Raw genomic sequence first — 20,052 nt, 5'->3', positions numbered from 1 at the left:
TATACACATGCTCAGGTGTATGTAACGCGGGAGATTATACACATGCTCAGGTGTATGTAACGCGGGAGATTATACACATGCTCAGGTGTATGTAAAGTGGGAGATTATACACATGCTCAGGTGTATGTAAGGGGGGAGATTATACAGATGCTCAAGTGTATGTAACGCGGGAGATTATACACATGCTCAGGTGTATGTAACGCGGGAGATTACCCACATGCTCAGGTGTATGTAAGGGGGGAGATTATACAGATGCTCAGGTGTATGTAATGCGGGAGATTACACACATGCTCAGGTGTATGTAACGCGGGAGATTATACACATGCTCAGGTGTATGTATGGCGGGAGATTACACACATGCTCAGGTGTATGTAAGGCGGGAGATTATAGAGATGCTCAGGTGTATGTAAAGCGGGAGATTATACAGATGCTCAGGTGTATGTAACGCGGGAGATTATACACATGCTCAGGTGTATGTAAAGCGGGAGATTATACACATGCTCAGGTGTATGTAACGCGGGAGATTATACACATGCTCAGGTGTATGTAACGCGGGAGATTATACAGATGCTCAGGTGTATGTAATGCGGGAGATTACACACATGCTCAGGTGTATGTAACAGGGGAGATTATACAGATGCTCAGGTGTATGTGACGTGGGAGATTATACAGATGCTCAGGTGTATGTAACGCGGGAGATTATACAGATGCTCAGGTGTATGTAACAGGGGAGATTATACAGATGCTCAGGTGTATGTAACAGGGGAGATTATACACATGCTCAGGTGTATGTAAGGCGGGAGATTATACACATGCTCAGGTGTATGTAACGGGGGAGATTATACACATGCTCAGGTGTATGTAACAGGGGAGATTATACACATGCTCAGGTGTATGTAACAGGGGAGATTATACAGATGCTCAGGTGTATGTAACGCGGGAGATTATACAGATGCTCAGGTGTATGTAATGCGGGAGATTACATACATGATCAGGTGTATGTAAGGCGGGAGATTATACAGATGCTCAGGTGTATGTAAAGCGGGAGATTATACACATGCTCAGGTGTATGTAACGCGGGAGATTATACACACGCTCAGGTGTATGTAATGCGGGAGATTACATACATGATCAGGTGTATGTAAGGGGGGAGATTATACAGATGCTCAGGTGTATGTAACGCGGGAGATTCTACAGATGCTCAGGTGTATGTAAGGGGGGAGATTATACAGATGCTCAGGTGTATGTAAGGGGGGAGATTATACAGATGCTCAGGTGTATGTAACGCGGGAGATTATACAGATGCTCAGGTGTATGTAAGGGGGAAGATTATACAGATGCTCAGGTGTATGTAAGGGGGAAGATTATACAGATGCTCAGGTGTATGTGACGCGGGAGATTATACAGATGCTCAGGTGTATGTGACGCGGGAGATTATACAGATGCTCAGGTGTATGTAACAGGGGAGATTATACACATGCTCAGGTGTATGTAAGGGGGGAGATTATACAGATGCTCAGGTGTATGTAACGCGGGAGATTATACAGATGCTCAGGTGTATGTGACGCGGGAGATTATACAGATGCTCAGGTGTATGTAACGCGGGAGATTATACACATGCTCAGGTGTATGTAACGCGGGAGATTATACACATGCTCAGGTGTATGTAACGCGGGAGATTATACACATGCTCAGGTGTATGTAACGCGGGAGATTATACACATGCTCAGGTGTATGTAAAGTGGGAGATTATACACATGCTCAGGTGTATGTAAGGGGGGAGATTATACAGATGCTCAAGTGTATGTAACGCGGGAGATTATACACATGCTCAGGTGTATGTAACGCGGGAGATTATACACATGCTCAGGTGTATGTAACATGGGAGATTATACAGATGCTCAGGTGTATGTAAAGCGGGAGATTATACAGATGCTCAGGTGTATGTAAAGCGGGAGATTATACACATGCTCAGGTGTATGTAACGCGGGAGATTATACACATGCTCAGGTGTATGTAACGCGGGAGATTATACACATGCTCAGGTGTATGTAACGCGGGAGATTATACACATGCTCAGGTGTATGTAACATGGGAGATTATACACATGTTCAGGTGTATGTAAGGGGGGAGATTATACAGATGCTCAAGTGTATGTAACGCGGGAGATTATACACATGCTCAGGTGTATGTAAGGGGGGAGATTATACAGATGCTCAGGTGTATGTAAAGTGGGAGATTATACACATGCTCAGGTGTATGTAACGCGGGAGATTCTACAGATGCTCAGGTGTATGTAAAGTGGGAGATTATACACATGCTCAGGTGTATGTGACGCGGGAGATTATACAGATGCTCAGGTGTATGTAACGCGGGAGATTATACAGATGCTCAGGTGTATGTAAGGGGGGAGATTATACAGATGCTCAAGTGTATGTAACGCGGGAGATTATACAGATGCTCAGGTGTATGTAACGCGGGAGATTATACAGATGCTCAGGTGTATGTGACGCGGGAGATTATACAGATGCTCAGGTGTATGTAACGCGGGAGATTATACACATGCTCAGGTGTATGTAACGCGGGAGATTATACAGATGCTCAGGTGTATGTGACGCGGGAGATTATACACATGCTCAGGTGTATGTAACAGGGGAGATTATACAGATGCTCAGGTGTATGTAACGCGGGAGATTATACAGATGCTCAGGTGTATGTAACGCGGGAGATTATACACATGCTCAGGTGTATGTGACGCGGGAGATTATACACATGCTCAGGTGTATGTAAGGGGGGAGATTATACAGATGCTCAGGTGTATGTAAGGGGGGAGATTATACAGATGCTCAGGTGTATGTAATGCGGGAGATTATACACATGCTCAAGTGTATGTAACGCGGGAGATTATACAGATGCTCAGGTGTATGTAACGCGGGAGATTATACAGATGCTCAGGTGTATGTAAGGGGGGAGATTATACACATGCTCAGGTGTATGTAATGCGGGAGATTATACACATGCTCAAGTGTATGTAATGCGGGAGATTATACACATGCTCAGGTGTATGTAAAGTGGGAGATTATACACATGCTCAGGTGTATGTAAGGGGGGAGATTATACAGATGCTCAGGTGTATGTAACGCGGGAGATTATACACATGCTCAGGTGTATGTGACGCGGGAGATTATACACATGCTCAGGTGTATGTAAGGGGGGAGATTACACAGATGCTCAGGTGTATGTGACGCGGGAGATTATACAGATGCTCAGGTGTATGTGACGCGGGAGATTATACAGATGCTCAGGTGTATGTAAGGGGGGAGATTATACAGATGCTCAGGTGTATGTGACGCGGGAGATTATACAGATGCTCAGGTGTATGTAAGGGGGGAGATTATACACATGCTCAGGTGTATGTAAGGGGGGAGATTATACAGATGCTCAGGTGTATGTAAGGGGGGAGATTATACAGATGCTCAGGTGTATGTAACGCGGGAGATTATACAGATGCTCAGGTGTATGTGACGCGGGAGATTATACACATGCTCAGGTGTATGTAAGGGGGGAGATTATACAGATGCTCAGGTGTATGTAAGGGGGGAGATTATACAGATGCTCAGGTGTATGTGACGCGGGAGATTATACAGATGCTCAGGTGTATGTAACGCGGGAGATTATACACATGCTCAGGTGTATGTAACGCGGGAGATTATACACATGCTCAGGTGTATGTAACGCGGGAGATTATACACATGCTCAGGTGTATGTAAAGTGGGAGATTATACACATGCTCAGGTGTTTGTAACGTGGGAGATTATACAGATGCTCAGGTGTATGTAAAGGGGGAGATTACACAGATGCTCAGGTGTATGTAAGGGGGGAGATTATACACATGCTCAGGTGTATGTAACATGGGAGATAATACAGTTATATAACAGGGGCTGGCGCTGTCACTGGCTACCTCCGATTGCTGGTCTGCCTGCATCTGCTCCTCGTACTGCTCTTCATTCACCGACAATCTCCTGAAGTCCGCCTGTGGCCACTTCTCCGGCTTCTTGTCTTTTAAGTGCACGGATTCATCCTGAATGCTGGAAATGTCACCTACAGAGAAACACGGGAAAACATACAAACTGCAATAAGTAACATTCTATGAAATGCAGAATGCTGTACTGTGACCGACACAAGAGGCCTGTGATACGGCATTATCCCCCCCAGGAGGGGGAGGAGGAGGGGGAGATAAATTATCTATTACGCTCATTTTACCCCTTTAACCCCTTACCGCCGCAGCCTGTTTTTGCCTTCCTGACAGAGCCCTTTTTTTCAAATCTGACATGTATCACTTAAGTGGGGATAACTTTTTTTTGCTTTTACTTATCCCAGTGATTTTGAGATTGTTTTCTCGTGACACATTGTACTTCAAGTTAGTGGTAAATTTTGGTCGATACAGTCTGTGTTTTTTTGTGAAAAATACCAAAATGTCGTAAAAAAATTGAAAATTTAGCAATTTTCAAAATGTTAAATTTTCTGCTTGTGAGACAAATAATCATACCACTCAAGATAGTTAATAACTAACATAGACCATATGTCTACTTTATGTTTCCATCATTATTTCAACCTCCTTTTAATTTTTTTGGACACTAGGAGGCTTAAAATATGAATAGCAAATTCTCAAATTTTCAAGAAAATTTCAAACACTGATTTTTTTAGGGACCAGTTCAGTTCTGATGTGACTTTGAGGGACTTGTATGTGAGACACCCCCATAAATGATGCCATTTCAAAAACTGCACCCCTCACAGTATTCAAAACAGCATTTTGGAAGTTTGTTCACCCTTTAGGTGTTTCACAGGAATTAAAACAATGTGTAGGTGAAATTTCAAAATTTCATTTTTTTTGCAGATTTTCAATGTAATACATTTTTCTAAGGAACACAGTAGATTTTACTAGAGAAATGTGACTAAAAATTGATTCCCCCAATTCTTTTGTTTTCATAAATATCCTATATGTGGCCCTAGTGTGCACGTTGACCAAACCACAGGCTTCATAATAGAAGGAGCACCTACTTGATTTTGGAGCCTCCTTTTTATGAGATTATTTTTTAGGCACCATGTAGGTTTCTAGGCACCATAAGATGCTAAAAGTTAGGAACCCCCCCACAAGTGACCCCATTTTGCAAACTACACCCCTCAGGGAATTCATCTAGGTGTATAGTGTACATTTCTAACCCCCAGGGGTTTCACCAATTGTGGTACAACTGGGCTGTGAAAATGAAAAATTACATTTTTTTTACACAAAAATGCAGTTCTGGCTCAAAATTTTTCATTTTCACAAGGAATGAAGGAGACAAAGCACCCCAAAATCTGTGCCCCAATTTCTCCCGAGTACGGCAATGCCTCATATGTGACCAAAAAATACCATTTGGGTGCATGGCAGGACTCAGAAGGGAAGGAGTGATATTTGGATTTTGCAGCATAGATTCTGGTGGAATGAATGGTGGGTGCTATGTCGCATTAGCAAGACCCCCGAAGCACGGTGAAATGATGAACCTAATAATCCATAGATGTGTGGTATATTTTAAAGCACTCCTTCATACATAGGCCGGGTTTGTCGGGGCAAGTTTCACAGTGGAAAATAGTTTGCTTTCGTATTCCCTTTTTATAGCAAACTTTGCACCTTTTTTGTGTCCTGCCCTTTTTTCCAGTGGAGGGGATTTCGTTTGGAAAATGCTGCCCTGATACAATACGGGGGCCAGTACTAGAAGTACTGGGGCCAGTACTAAAAGTACTGGGGCCCTCTGCCTGCTGGTTCCCAAATATTAGGCCCTTTATGACTTCCTCTTGAAAGTGCATAAATGTCCCCGTCTGGCTGGTAGAACGGAATAGTACGTAAGCGTTATACAGTGCCATCTGGATGATATACACGGCCAGCTTCTTGTACCATATTTTTGTTTTCCGCAGGGCACTGTATGGCTTCAGTACCTGATCTGAAAGATCCACTCCGCCCATGTACTTATTGTAATCTAGGATACAAATAGGTTTTGAGGTGTGGGTACTGGTACCTCGTACAGTGACTGAGGTGGTACTGTCTCCGTGAATTGTTGTCAGTATAAGGACATCCCTCTTGTCCTTATATTTGACCAACAACATATTTTCGGTGCATATTCCCCTGCTTTCACCCTTTCTCAGTAATTGGGCAACGTGCGTTTTTGGGAGGCCTCTTTGGTTCTTGCGCACAGTACCGCAAGCTGCTGTACCTCTTGAACCAAGGGCCTTAAACAGGGGGATGCTGGTGTAAAAGTTATCCACATAGAGGTGATAACCTTTATCCAGGAAGGGGTGCACTAAATCCCAGACAATCTTTCCACTAACACCTACGAGGGAGGGGGGGCATTCTGGCGGTTCAATTCTTGTGTCCTTCCCTTCATATACCCTAAACCTGTGGGTGTACCCTGAGGTACTTTCGCACAGCTTATACATTTTTATGCCATACCTTGCCCTCTTATTGGGAAGGTACTGGCGGAATTTAACCCTTCCTTTAAAATGTATAAGTGACTCGTCCACACAAATGAATTTTTGGGGGATGTACATCTCAGCAAATTTGGCGCTGAAATGATCAATGACCGGCCTGACTTTGAATAGCCGGTCAAAGGTGAGATCATCTCTGGGTGGGCACTGTGCATTATCGTTGTAATGCAAAAATTTAAGGATCGTCTCAAAACGAGACCGGGTCATGGCCATACGATGAAGTGGGGTGCTGTACAGAACATCTGTACTCCAATATTGCCTAATTTCTGGCTTTTTAACTATGCCCATATGTAACACCAGACCCCAAAACGTCATCATCTCTACTGCATCTACAGGGGTCCACCTAGCAAATGATGACGTGGGGTTTTGGGCAATAAACTGCTGGGCATATAAATTAGTTTGGTCCACCATTAAATTTATAAAATCATCAGAGAAAAATAATTTGAAAAAGTCAATTTCTTTGAGGCCTGTACTATCAAATTGGATTCCTGGGTTGGCCAAAAACTCAGGAACCTGGGGCTCAAAATTGTCTGGTGGTGGGGTCCATACGAGATCAATCATTGGGGGGGGGGGGTCTCAGCTGCTCTACGGGGGCTTCTTTGAGGGGGTCCCTCATCACTAGAGGAGGAAGAGGAGCTTAAGACAAATGCCAATTCATCGCTTACTTCACTGGCTGTGTCAGTGTCAGAGGCAAGAAGGGCATATGCCTCCTCCGCTGAAAACAGTCTTTGCGATGATTGGGAGTGTAGTGTTTCAACACGTGTATAGTGTAGGGGGGGGGTATAAACTTTATTTCAACACGGGGGGTATGTAGTGTGTATGTAGTGCTTTAACACGTGTAAGTTTAAAAGAAAAAAATTGAGCACAGATGTTGGTCAGTAACGTCCGTCACTGATCAGCGCTCAGCGGGCACAGGACACCCACAAAAGCAACGTGGGTGTAAAAACAATTTAAAAAAAAAAAACCACAGCACTCTCCAAAAAAAAAACAATTAACGTTATTCGTTATTCGCCGGTACACAGAAAACGCTGTAATTGGCTGTTCACATTGAACAGCCAATCACAGCGATCGCCGAACGGGGGGGTATCGCTGCCCCCCCTGGGCAATGAGGGAAGATGTCTGCTGTCAGGGACAGCAGACATCGTCCCTCTGTCACCGCGTCTCTAGACGCGGTGGCACTTTAAAGTCATGACGTACATTTACGCCATGTGTCGGGAAGTACATCCCGGCCATGTCGTAAATGTACGTCAATTGTCGGGAAGGGGTTAACTCCACTGAAGGCTTTGTAAATATCCCTTATCCCTTTAGAGATCTCCTGTATATGATAAATACATTGAAGACAGTGCCTACAAACCGAACGATATCACTAACCATATCATTTAGTGAAGTCATGCGGCCCCCGCTGAGCATGCAGTCGTTGACAATAGTTAAAATTTGACTGAATGTTCAGACAATAGGGGGGGTGTCATTACCAACCGTACGGCGCATGCATAGTTAGCGGTGTAGTGCGTACACAATTGATGATACGCACAATAATATTATTATTATATTATAATTCTATTCTGTAACCAGCCAAAAAGGTGTTAATAGAAAGACAAACTTTTGGAACAAATTTTAAATTGGGGGGCAGAAGTACTAAGCAGTTAGAGAGATAACGTGTCAATCAACTCCTGTCATTTTTCAAAACAAGCTGTAAAATTGCAGTAAGGTTCCGTTGGGTGATACTGAATCACTCTTTAGGCTTCCTACATCTCCACCATAATCTTAGAACCTGTACTGTGCACCCCCTTCCCCATATCTCACCTGATTTTCGGACTTGGCTCTCTGAACCAGATTGTGTGCTGTTGTCCGGGGATTCGGAGTTTGAAATCGCCTTAAAAATTTTGTGACCACAACTAAAAAGAGAAAGAGAAACAAGATAAGGCCATGTTGTCGTGTTGAAATGCCCATATGTAATTATGAACAAACTACAATAGGCGGAGCCTGGCTGGTGATCTGCGCTGCCGAGAGCTTTGCTCTGTCCCCTCCGCTAACGCCTATCACGTTCCCTCTGTTATCTCCATCGCTACCCTGACCTGCCGGTGCGGGCCAGGACCCAACCAAAGGAACACGGAGGTGCGCTAGATTACTGTACATAGATGAGCAGACTGGTGCACAGATCTCATAACGGCTTCATTCAGAGATGGATTTTAATAACCATATCCATCAGAAGTGAAAGAGGCGACAGTTGTACCCATCTGGAATCTGTGTCACCCCTGTGTGTGACTTATGGACAACATCTGAATGCTATTATTTATGGTCTCTGATGTATAATCTATTAAACACGTGTACAGTTTATACAGCAAAACTTTCAACTTTTCTTTAAATTCAACATTTTCCAACAGAGCTTCTGTGCTTTTATTATGGATTGTGCTGTTGGCATCCAGTATCAATCAGCGCTGCAACGTGATAAGACTGAGAGTACTGTATGGGGCACAGGCACACCATGCAGAGGATGCAGCACCGTGCACAGTGGCCACCGCCAGGGGTGCAGACACCACGCACAGAGGGCACCACCAGAGGCACAGACACCACGCACAGAGATCAACGAATGGGGCGCAAGCACAACATACAGAGGGCACTGCAAGAGCGCACACACAACGCACAGAGGGAACTGCCAGGGTCCTGGACACCACGCACAGAGGCCGCCGCCAAGCAGGGCACAAGCACCACATAGACGGCACCACAAGGGGCACAGACACCACTCCTAGAGACTGCCACCCATGGCACAGAGGCTTTCAGGTATCATTTACTTTGTGTTTATGTTTAGGCACTATTGCACAGCTTAGGATGTGGGTGAGGGAGGGTTAGACTTACTGTACCCATGGCCAGTGTGTGTAACAGCTTGAAAAGACGATCACTGCTGATCAGGCAGCCCAGAGGTACCCCCCAGTGTGAAAGAAGCAGACCCCATTGTATCCTGGCAAGGTTTTAGGGAGGTTAGGGTCCAAGTCAGTCCTCTTGTTGGTTTACGTTAGGCATAACTTTGGTCCAAGGAGCCTTCTCTGGGCCTTCCACTAGGTGGATTTTTAGGAACACTTCAGAAGTGGCAATGTTGGATCTCAGGAGACATAGTATGGGGTGTTGGGTTCCTGGTTGGATCTCCTGTTAGTGTTCACCAGGCAGTATTTTGACCCTTGGAGCTTGTTCTGGAGCCTTCCACTGGATGGATCTGGATTCAAATTTTAATTAAAAAAATAACTTTGAGTCCAAGAAGACATACTAAAGGGTTGAGACCTTCCGTTGGCATGAGTTGGGCAGAACTTGGACAATGGGAGCCTGCACTGAGCCTTCGACTGGTTGGATTGGTTGAAAACTTTAATGGACAAGGCAAAAAAAAAATGTTGTGTACCCAAAAGCCTAGGGATAGCAACATTGATAACAAAAAGTCAACTTTAAATGTAGTAATGGAAAAGATATAAAAAAACTGAATAGAAAGACAAACTGGGGCGGACAGGTTGGTTTAGGGCTACTGGAAACACACCCCCCCCCCCAACAAACACACACACACAAACACACACACAAAAAACCACAACACTGAGCTGCTAATAATTTTTAGAATACCGGCAGTTACATCCAAGCTCATTGATAACTTAATAACTTGAAAGCTTAAACCCGTGCAACGCCCAGTACACCAGCTATTTGACCATATAAATCTTTCACAATAGTTGGTCCCAATAACCATATTCTGTGTTATTGCAGGGTTCAGTCCAAAATGGGGCCCCCGATCCTTAGAGTAATCTCATATACTGCAGCAAAACCGGACCCAGACTGTTTCTTTCATTGCTGACTTTTACTCATCCCCTTCCACCCCATCGCCCCCCCACCTCCAATTCCACGGAATAGAGGTGATCCAACCCTCAACCCAGTCCCGCACGAGACTCCCACCCCCCCCCCCCCACTTGTTATCTCCAATAAAGTTCACTTTTTACTCCATTGCAGTTCACAAGCCATTCTTTATATTAACGTATTTTCTAACAATACATTGTACGCATCAACTCTTTTTCCCTGGGAGCGCAGGTTACAGAAACCATTTTTTGCCTGCATAATTCTTAGTGAGGCAGGTCCCCTCACCTTTTTAACCAGCAGCACCCTACCCCAAGTATACCCCGGATCAGTGAGCGCCAGCAACACAATTTATTCCATATAATCTCATATACTGTCTGTTACTACGGGAAGGAACAGCTGTTTCTCTCTGGCAATATGTTATACCTGTTACAAATATGGCTTAAAGGCGTTCTGATTTGCTGCTGGCAATCCTGAGACGTTAACGTATATCCCACAGGTTTATGTAGCGTAACACTTGGCTTTGTGAGAAAATCCGCAGTGTCGGGAAACTCTACAGGCGACCGGGTAAATGCGGATCCGTGGCTGGGCGAGTTCACGGGACTCAGGCTCGGAGAGGTACCTGTAACACAGCAGCATCATTAGGCCAGTGGTAGAGAAAAGATACCCTCTCCTGTCCAGGTAACTGGTTCATGTAGGGGACTAGTCGGATTACAGGGCATCTACATCCGCATTGTAATCTATACAAACAGGTCCATTTCCAAAGATACGTGGCACAATAAAAACTTCAGAGTAATTAATATGTGTGTGGCCCTGGGGCCTCATATAGACAGCATTCAGTAAGCGCATGTTTGCTCATATTCTACGCTCGCAAAGGATGATGCACAGAAAGACTCTGCAGATCTCAGCCGCTGCCAGTTGGTCTTCGCTCTCTTACCAGCTCTCCTGGTGCCCATGTGAGGGGTCAGAGTCACAGAAGATGATCTCTGCTTTGGTATGGTCAGCAAGTTGGAGCTGAAAGGCCCATTGGGATACGAGCCTTGGCTGCAAATGAAACAATATAGATTAGAAAGGGATTTGGGGTGACGGCAGCAAGGAAAGACAGACAGGTTCAAGTGTAATGCCAAGCAAATTGGGACTAAACAGGTTACCTAGGGTGGTGAGGAGGGGCCATCCCTCTTCCCGCCCACCAGAAGCGGGGCCATCCCTCTACCCGCCCGCCAGAAGAGGGGCCATCCCTCTTCCCGCCCGCCAGAAGAGGGGCCATCCCTCTTCCCGCCCGCCAGAAGAGGGGCCATCCCTCTTCCCGCCCGCCAGAAGAGGGGCCATCCCTCTTCCCGCCCGCCAGAAGAGGGGCCATCCCTCTTCCCGCCCGCCAGAAGAGGGGCCATCCCTCTTCCCGCCCGCCAGAAGAGGGGCCATCCCTCTTCCCGCCCGCCAGAAGAGGGGCCATCCCTCTTCCCGCCCGCCAGAAGAGGGGCCATCCCTCTTCCCGCCCGCCAGAAGAGGGGCCATCCCTCTTCCCGCCCGCCAGAAGAGGGGCCATCCCTCTTCCCGCCCGCCAGAAGAGGGGCCATCCCTCTTCCCGCCCGCCAGAAGAGGGGCCATCCCTCTTTCCGCCCGCCAGAAGAGGGGCCATCCCTCTTTCCGCCCGCCAGAAGAGGGGCCATCCCTCTTTCCGCCCGCCAGAAGAGGGGCCATCCCTCTTTCCGCCCGCCAGAAGAGGGGCCATCCCTCTTCCCGCCCGCCAGAAGAGGGGCCATCCCTCTTCCCGCCCGCCAGAAGAGGGGCCATCCCTCTTCCCGCCCGCCAGAAGAGGGGCCATCCCTCTTCCCGCCCGCCAGAAGAGGGGCCATCCCTCTTCCCGCCCGCCAGAAGAGGGGCCATCCCTCTTCCCGCCCGCCAGAAGAGGGGCCATCCCTCTTCCCGCCCGCCAGAAGAGGGGCCATCCCTCTTCCCGCCCGCCAGAAGAGGGGCCATCCCTCTTCCCGCCCGCCAGAAGAGGGGCCATCCCTCTTCCCACCCGCCAGAAGAGGGGCCATCCCTCTTCCCACCCGCCAGAAGAGGGGCCATCCCTCTTCCCACCCGCCAGAAGAGGGGCCATCCCTCTTCCCACCCGCCAGAAGCGGGGCCATCCCTCTTCCCACCCGCCAGAAGAGGGGCCATCCCTCTTCCCACCCGCCAGAAGAGGGGCCATCCCTCTTCCCACCCGCCAGAAGAGGGGCCATCCCTCTTCCCGCCCGCCAGAAGAGGGGCCATCCCTCTTCCCGCCCGCCAGAAGAGGGGCCATCCCTCTTCCCGCCCGCCAGAAGCGGGGCCATCCCTCTTCCCGCCCGCCAGAAGCGGGGCCATCCCTCTTCCCGCCCGCCAGAAGCGGGGCCATCCCTCTTCCCGCCCGCCAGAAGCGGGGCCATCCCTCTTCCCGCCCGCCAGAAGCGGGGCCATCCCTCTTCCCGCCCGCCAGAAGCGGGGCCATCCCTCTTCCCGCCCGCCAGAAGCGGGGACCATCCCTCTTTCCGCCCACCAGAAGCGGGGCCATCCCTCTTTCCGCCCACCAGAAGCGGGGCCATCCCTCTTTCCGCCCACCAGAAGCGGGGCCATCCCTCTTTCCGCCCACCAGAAGCGGGGCCATCCCTCTTCCCACCCACCAGAAGAAGGACCATCAATCTTTCCACCCACCAGAAGAAGGACCATCCCTCTTTCCACCCACCAGAAGAAGGGCCATTCCTCTTCCCACCCACCACAGGAGGGTACCATAACACCCATCGTAGACCCTTTCTTATTTTAACGCTTGCGCCACCGCCCATAAAGCACATTTCCAGTATTGGAGGTGTTGGTTATTGGCACTCTTGCCTATCTGACCTAACCAGATGTTGAGTGTTATCGGCACAGTAAAGGCGGTGGAAGAGATTCTGTTTATATACCATATCCACCCATATATCATGTTTGCGTCACCTCTGCTATTAGTGGACACTTGTCTCCGGTGAGGACGTCAGAAATGTGCATTAATTAAACTGCCAAGACTGTACCATTCACCGGGGTATAGTGTGTGGATGCAGGATGGATGTAGAAAGACATTTCAATAAGATTTTATGGCACAATAATTTATACGGATTGATGATTTCCCTGGTATATATGATTCCAGCAGGTCAAGCAGATTGTGATCGGTTCACTCTAAGTCCAGGGCTATAAAACGGGGATTACGCCACCCTTTACAGTTGGCATGAAATGTTCATTATCAAAATTCTGTGCAAGGCTGCCATCTACTGGTGAGTGGGGCCATTACACTCAGGTGGATTTCCCATTCCAAGCATCCCATTACTATAGGCTCAGGCATGCATACATTTAGGATTGGATGGGTTAGATTTATAAAGCAGTGATAAGAGAGAAGCGAGCCAGAGGAGAGGTGGACCATGGCAACCAATCAGCTGCTCTGTATAGTTTTATTTTATGCAGATTATAGATGTTACGTTAGTGCTGATTGGTTGCCATGGGCCACTTCCCCTCTGGCTCACCTCTCCTCCCTTATCACTGCTTCATACATCTACCCCAGAGAGCGAGGTGAAGCAGCCGAGGTTGTGCTGCAGCGTTTCCACCTTACCTGGAACCGCTGTAATCCTGGTGCGACCGCTTGCCGTTGCTGCGCTCCCACCGAGAAGCCGCTAGTTCCATAGGTGGCAGACAGGAGGCGCCAGAGCTCCGACGAAGCTGTGGGGTAGGTAGACTGCTGCGACTGTTCAGTCCCTGGGGTGGAAGGAAGCAATTATGGTATTGTAGGATCTCTTGTATTGCCTGACTTCCCAAAATTTCACTTCAAATATATAATATGTAGATATTCTGTCTTTCCACTGACAAAACGGTAAACACCATCCATGCATCTGGCGTATAACGCGCTTCCATGGCTATGCCAGTTAGCAACCAGAACTTGCTGGGATGATGGATGTGCCCCCATACGCGCTCCCTGTTTTATTATCTCTGTTCAGCCTGCTACAAGTTATTGTGGAAACGGACAGTGAGACGTTGAGCAACATGGTTAAAATATTCAGAAGAGGGCTCATTGTGTTGGTGCCTACATATAGGGTGGTGCAGTGGTCAGTATTGCTGCAGCACCGCGCTGGAGTTACGGGTGGCATTCAGACTAGGGCCCTATAAGTGTGGAGTTTGTATGTTCTCCCCATGTTAGTAGGTTTCCTTTCTATTACTCCTGGTCCCTTACACAGTGGAAACTTCGGGGAGGGGTCGTCATGTAGTAGTACGTTTATTTATAAGGCGCCACAAAGTGTCCGCAGCGCCGTACATAGCAAACAAAAAACTTCATTTTCGCTTAACCATACCTAAGCGCAATTGGTGGAAACATGTCCAGTTGCGGACTCACATCGGGCCAGGTGACTCTCTACACTGACTACTACAGGAAACTCCTCCCATTTGTGACTCAGTTGTAAAAACTTGAATCCCCCCCCCCCCCCCCCCAAAAAAAAGCCTTGTGTCGACTATGGTCAAGTCAACAGCTTGACTGTCGATCTACATGAAATCCTCCATGTTCAGTAACGGTTGTGAATGTTCTGGATAAAGCTGAATAACTGGTGGCCCCACATTATAAATAGATGTAGATACATTTGGGGTATTAAAACCACTGGACTTGTTTTTGTCTTTTTTGGCTATAAATAGTGGCTCTGTACTAAATATGATCAGACAGACACTGTATAAATAACGCTCTATAGAGCATTTTGATTTCTGAATTTACATCCGTATATTGGACCTTATTCTGCCCCATGCGTTCCCATGCAAATTCGGACAGGAGCGCAATGTATTTTTCTTTTGCGCATGAGGATTTCTGCACGTGTGCGACCGGCCACAGCGTATGAACATGTTGAGACCTTGTTGGGACCCCAGCGAGGTCTCAGACATTGATAAACTGCTGAATGGATATAGAACAACCTTTATAAATACCCTCCTTTGGGTAATCCGATCAGCAGAACATGATGGAGACAGATCTATGTGGGAGCAGCAATTGTCCTATATACACTCTGTTGTGCAATACGAGAAGTTGTGCTACATCATTAAAGCCACAAGATGATACAGGCAGCAGTCCAAGATAATATTGCCGTACACCCATAACAGGAGCAAGCATTCTAGAAGTCTGTTATACCCCGTTCTCACTGCAGGCAAATTCCCTGGTCTAGCATGTCGACCCGGGAATTTGCCTTTTAACACAGGTTTTTCTGCAGTGTGAACGGGTCGCATACCCGGTTAAAACCCTTCTTTTTACCAGTGTTTGAGATCCGGGTATGTAGACAAGGGTCGACCCATTCACACTAGAGAAATACCCGTGTTAAAAGGCAAATTACTGGGTAGAACTACTTCACCTGGGAATTTGCCTTGCAGTGAGAACGGGGGTCAGTCCCTGCAGTCCCCGGCACTTTAATGCTGGGGAAAAGCCGTGTATTTCTCACTGGCAGCGAGAACACGGTGTTAGTGGATAAAAAAAGACCATCTACACAAAAACACAAGGCGATCGATGTCACAAGGTTTACCTTGTGGAACTTCCTTTCTCCTTTCTCCATGGGGTCCTCCATTTCAGGACAGGGGTAGAAGCCAGGGAAGGGGGTAAATGGATTGACTTTTGGTCTGCATGAGCCTGAGAAAGCTCCCATGATGCTGTTAATGCTGCGAAGTGAAGACAGGACTTGTGGGGACAAGGATGGGTCAACCAGGAGGTCGGAGACCATGTTCCGAGCCTCGTTCAGGACAGAGAGATCTACTCCATTCCCAGCACCGGCATTCTGGAACAAAAAGGATCATTAAGAGGGGACTTCTGTTTCACTGTAATCACAGCGCAGTTCAACCACCGGTGTATGGTCTCCCTGGTTATTCTACACTGCGAGGAACATCTATAAAGTAGTATAACCTTTATAAAAAACGGGCAAAGAGTTATCTGCCGATGTGAGAGAAGAGTCGCAGAGATGGGGGAGGAGTTATCTGCCGATGTGAGAGAAGAGTCGCAGAGATGGGGGGAGGAGTTATCTGCCAGTGTGAGGAGAGTCGCAGAGATGGGTGAGGAGTTATCTGCCAGTGTGAGGAGAGTCGCAGAGATGGGGGAGCAGATAACGGACAGTGTGAGAGGAGAGTGAGAGACGGGTGAGGAGTTATTGGACAGTGTGAGAGGAGAGTCCAGAGAGAGGTGAGGAGTAATCTGCCGATGTGAGAGGAGAGTCACCGGGATGGGTGAGGAGTAATCTGCCGATGTGAGAGAAGAGTCGCAGAGATGGGGGAGCAGATAACGGACAGTGTGAGAGGAGAGTGAGAGACGGGTGAGGAGTTATTGGACAGTGTGAGAGGAGAGTCCAGAGAGAGGTGAGGAGTAATCTGCCGATGTGAGAGGAGAGTCGCAGAGATGGGGGAGGAGTTATCAGACAGTGTGAGAGAAGAGTCGCAGAAATGGGGGAGGAGATATCAGACAGTGTGAGAGAAGAGTCGCAGAGATGGGGGAGGAGTTATCAGACAGTGTGAGAGAAGAGTCGCAGAGATGGGGGAGGAGTTATCAGACAGTGTGAGAGAAGAGTCGCAGAGATGGGGGAGGAGATATCAGACAGTGTGAGAGAAGAGTCGCAGAGATGGGGGAGGAGTTATCAGACAGTGTGAGAGAAGAGTCGCAGAGATGGGGGAGAAGATATCAGACAGTGTGAGAGAAGAGTCGCAGAGATGGGGGAGGAGTTATCAGACAGTGTGAGAGAAGAGTCGCAGAGATGGGGGAGGAGATATGAGACAGTGTGAGAGAAGAGTCGCAGAGATGGGGGAGGAGATATCAGACAGTGTGAGAGAAGAGTCGCAGAGATGGGGGAGGAGATATCGGACAGTGTGAGAGAAGAGTCGCAGAGATGGGGGAGGAGATATCAGACAGTGTGAGAGAAGAGTCGCAGAGATGGGGGAGGAGATATCAGACAGTGTGAGAGAAGAGTCGCAGAGATGGGGGAGGAGATATCGGACAGTGTGAGAGAAGAGTCGCAGAGATGGGGGAGGAGATATCGGACAGTGTGAGAGAAGAGTCGCAGAGATGGGTGAGGAGTTATCTGCCAGTGTGATGAGTCGCAGAGATGGGGGAGCAGATAACGGACAGTGTGAGAGGAGAGTGAGAGACGGGTGAGGAGTTATTGGACAGTGTGAGAGGAGAGTCCAGAGAGAGGTGAGGAGTAATCTGCCGATGTGAGAGGAGAGTTGCAGAGATGGGTCAGGAGTTATCAGACAGTGTGAGAGAAGAGTCGCAGAGATGGGGGAGGAGATATCAGACAGTGTGAGAGGAGAGTCGCAGAGATGGGGGAGGAGATATCAGACACTGAGAGAAGAGTCGCAGAGATAGGGGACAGTGGGAGAGGAGAGTCACAGGGATGGGTCAGGAGTTATCGGACAGTGTGGGAGGAGAGTCGCAGAGATGGGGGAGGAGATATCAGACAGTGTGGGAGGAGAGTCACAGGGATGGGTGAGGAGTTATTGGACAGTGTGAGAGGAGAGTCGCAGAGATGGGTGAGGAACTATTGGACAGTTTGAGAGGAGAGTGAGAGATGGGAGAGGAATTGTCGGACAGTGTAAGGAGAGTCACAGGGATGGGTGAGGAGTTATTTGGACAGTGTGAGAGGAGAGTCGCAGAGATGGAAGAGGAGTTATCGGATAGTGTGAGAGGAGAGTCACAGAGAGGGGTGAGGAGTTATGTGCTATTGTGAGAGAGTCACAGAGAGGGGTGAGGAGTTAATGGACAGTGTGAGAGGAGAGTCACAGAGAGGGGTGAGGAGTTATCTGACCAGTTGGGTGTACGTGTGCATGTGGGGGGGGGGGGGTCACAGATAGGGGTGATAACAATATGGAATCAAACAGGAGCTTTGGTGCACTTGACACTCACCAACAAGACCGATGCCATTTACACATTAACCTACCTGATATTGGGGCTTGTACCAGTGCTTTAAGTCCCAATCCCAAAGAATCATCTGAAAAAAAGAAAAAGGCAAATTAAATAACAAAAAAAAATATTATTCATAGGATAAACAGTCAACATTTAATTTATAGGGAAGAAACCAGACACCCCAAGATTACCCCATATCCCAGATAATCTAGCAAGTCCACAGCAATAAGTGTATCATTGTCCATAGGCGTCATAGGGACTGAGAGGGACTATGGATATAATGAGGAATTTAGCGTCTCGTTCAAATAGGCAAAGTGGTGATCTAAATATCTCTCATACTAAAAAACGTTTCCACCATGTTCCATTTCCATAGTTACCCCACCCAATCCATACAAAACATATATAAAAGTTTGAACGTTGACGGGTGAGATCAGGAAATCCATTCATGTAGAAAATGTTTGCCCCAATCCATCCGCTAACTACAGCGGTTATCAATGTACAGTATCACCAGTGCCATTATTAGCGAAAAATGCCTAATGGCCAGGAGCAAACCGCCTGCCCGATTTCTTTATTCGGAAACCAGGTACTCATAAGCATTAAAACAATGGCGATAAAACTATCCACACCGTGGAACATAAAGAGCAGAGGAAGGAGCAGTCAGTTAGGGGACGTTTCTGTCCTCTCCTCTACAATAACCTGCAATGTGTCCGTAATTATCTGGGTGGAGGAGGAAAGCGCACCAAATAAACTAATTAGTAGGGAAATAAGGAAACGAGCATGAATGAACAAATATTTGCTTTGTAATGGATTATTTATTGTATAAACGAAGATGATCTAAACCAGCCTCATCAACATTTTGGCCAGAGGTGTTGAGCGCCGCGGGGAAGACTCGATCAGTGACATTATACACACGGAAGTAAGTGCGGTTACACCCCAGAACTCAGAGCTGGTGGAACCGCCCCAATCCATCCGCTAACTACAGCGGTTATCCATGTACAGTATCACCAGTGCCATTATTGGGATGCAAGAGATCCCTCCGCAATCAGGCAGATCCCTGCACAACCCGATAAGATGGCGGCCCTGTCCCTAGTTACCCGTAACTGCGCAAGTTCCGCCTCGGAGCATGCCAGTGCTAAAAAAACAAAAACAAACAAACAACAGGATGACCCAATTACTCAGCAACAAACAATCAAATCACACCACAAATGCAGCAATTATCAAAAATATAAAAAAATAATTGGCCTTTTTATAGCCACGAATAGAAAGATCTAGAAGCATCTACAGTCAGGACCAACAGGTTAAAGACAAATTATTGGTCCAATCTTCTGGTTTTAAAACAAAGAGAAGAGATCAGATGTAAGTGACAGAATCACAAAATCCTGCCCCCACGTTTCTTTTTACACAACTACCATTCTGCTCGGTCTGTCTCCACCACCTCCTGTTGCTTAGTTCAGTCGCTGTGAGCGGCGCAGGCAGATATTTTGAAGGACAACAACCTTAGTATTTGTCGGTGCCGGGTTCCTCCTGACCAATCAGGCGGCATATACACCTCCAGCACCAGTATTCAATATGTGCTGATTGGTTGTTTAGTAAGGGACATTTGGGAGGGGAGTTTATGTAAAAAAGATAAAGGTCTAGTTGGCTAAATTGAGAGGGGTGGGGGATTTAACCCTATGAGGGTTTACAAGTTTGGGATGAATGATGTGGATGTGTATACTGGGAATAATTATTATGCCCTTGTACACCGAGGATATTGTGGTGTAAAAGTGCTCTGTCACACCATGGTAATATAACACACCTCTGCCTGATTA

General features: G+C 47.5%; 1 protein-coding gene across 2 annotated transcripts in view; it reads right to left on the bottom strand.

Moving 5' to 3' along the window:
- PDE3B (phosphodiesterase 3B) overlaps positions 1-20,052 on the bottom strand; it is a 138,861-nt gene that overhangs the window by 30,039 nt on the left and 88,770 nt on the right. Inside the window, exons 2-8 of one of the 2 annotated variants that reach the window (XM_083164664.1) lie at positions 18,276-18,326; positions 15,882-16,130; positions 13,949-14,091; positions 11,285-11,391; positions 10,774-10,969; positions 8,326-8,417; positions 3,962-4,101 (exon numbers count right to left, since the gene is read on the bottom strand). In XM_083164664.1, coding sequence (XP_083020790.1) covers positions 3,962-4,101; positions 8,326-8,417; positions 10,774-10,969; positions 11,285-11,391; positions 13,949-14,091; positions 15,882-16,130; positions 18,276-18,326 — 978 coding nt within the window. Of the gene's footprint in view, positions 1-3,958; positions 4,102-8,325; positions 8,418-10,773; positions 10,970-11,284; positions 11,392-13,948; positions 14,092-15,881; positions 16,131-18,275; positions 18,327-20,052 lie in introns of both variants that reach the window. The other variant, XM_083164663.1, reaches the window with a different exon arrangement.

This window comes from Crinia signifera, chromosome 11, assembly GCF_055691185.1.
Source record: "Crinia signifera chromosome 11, ASM5569118v1, whole genome shotgun sequence".
In the NCBI taxonomy this organism is placed as follows: Eukaryota; Metazoa; Chordata; class Amphibia; order Anura; family Myobatrachidae; genus Crinia; species Crinia signifera.
The sequence above is the reverse complement of the archived record's forward strand: the minus strand, read 5'-3'. Positions and strand labels throughout refer to the sequence as shown.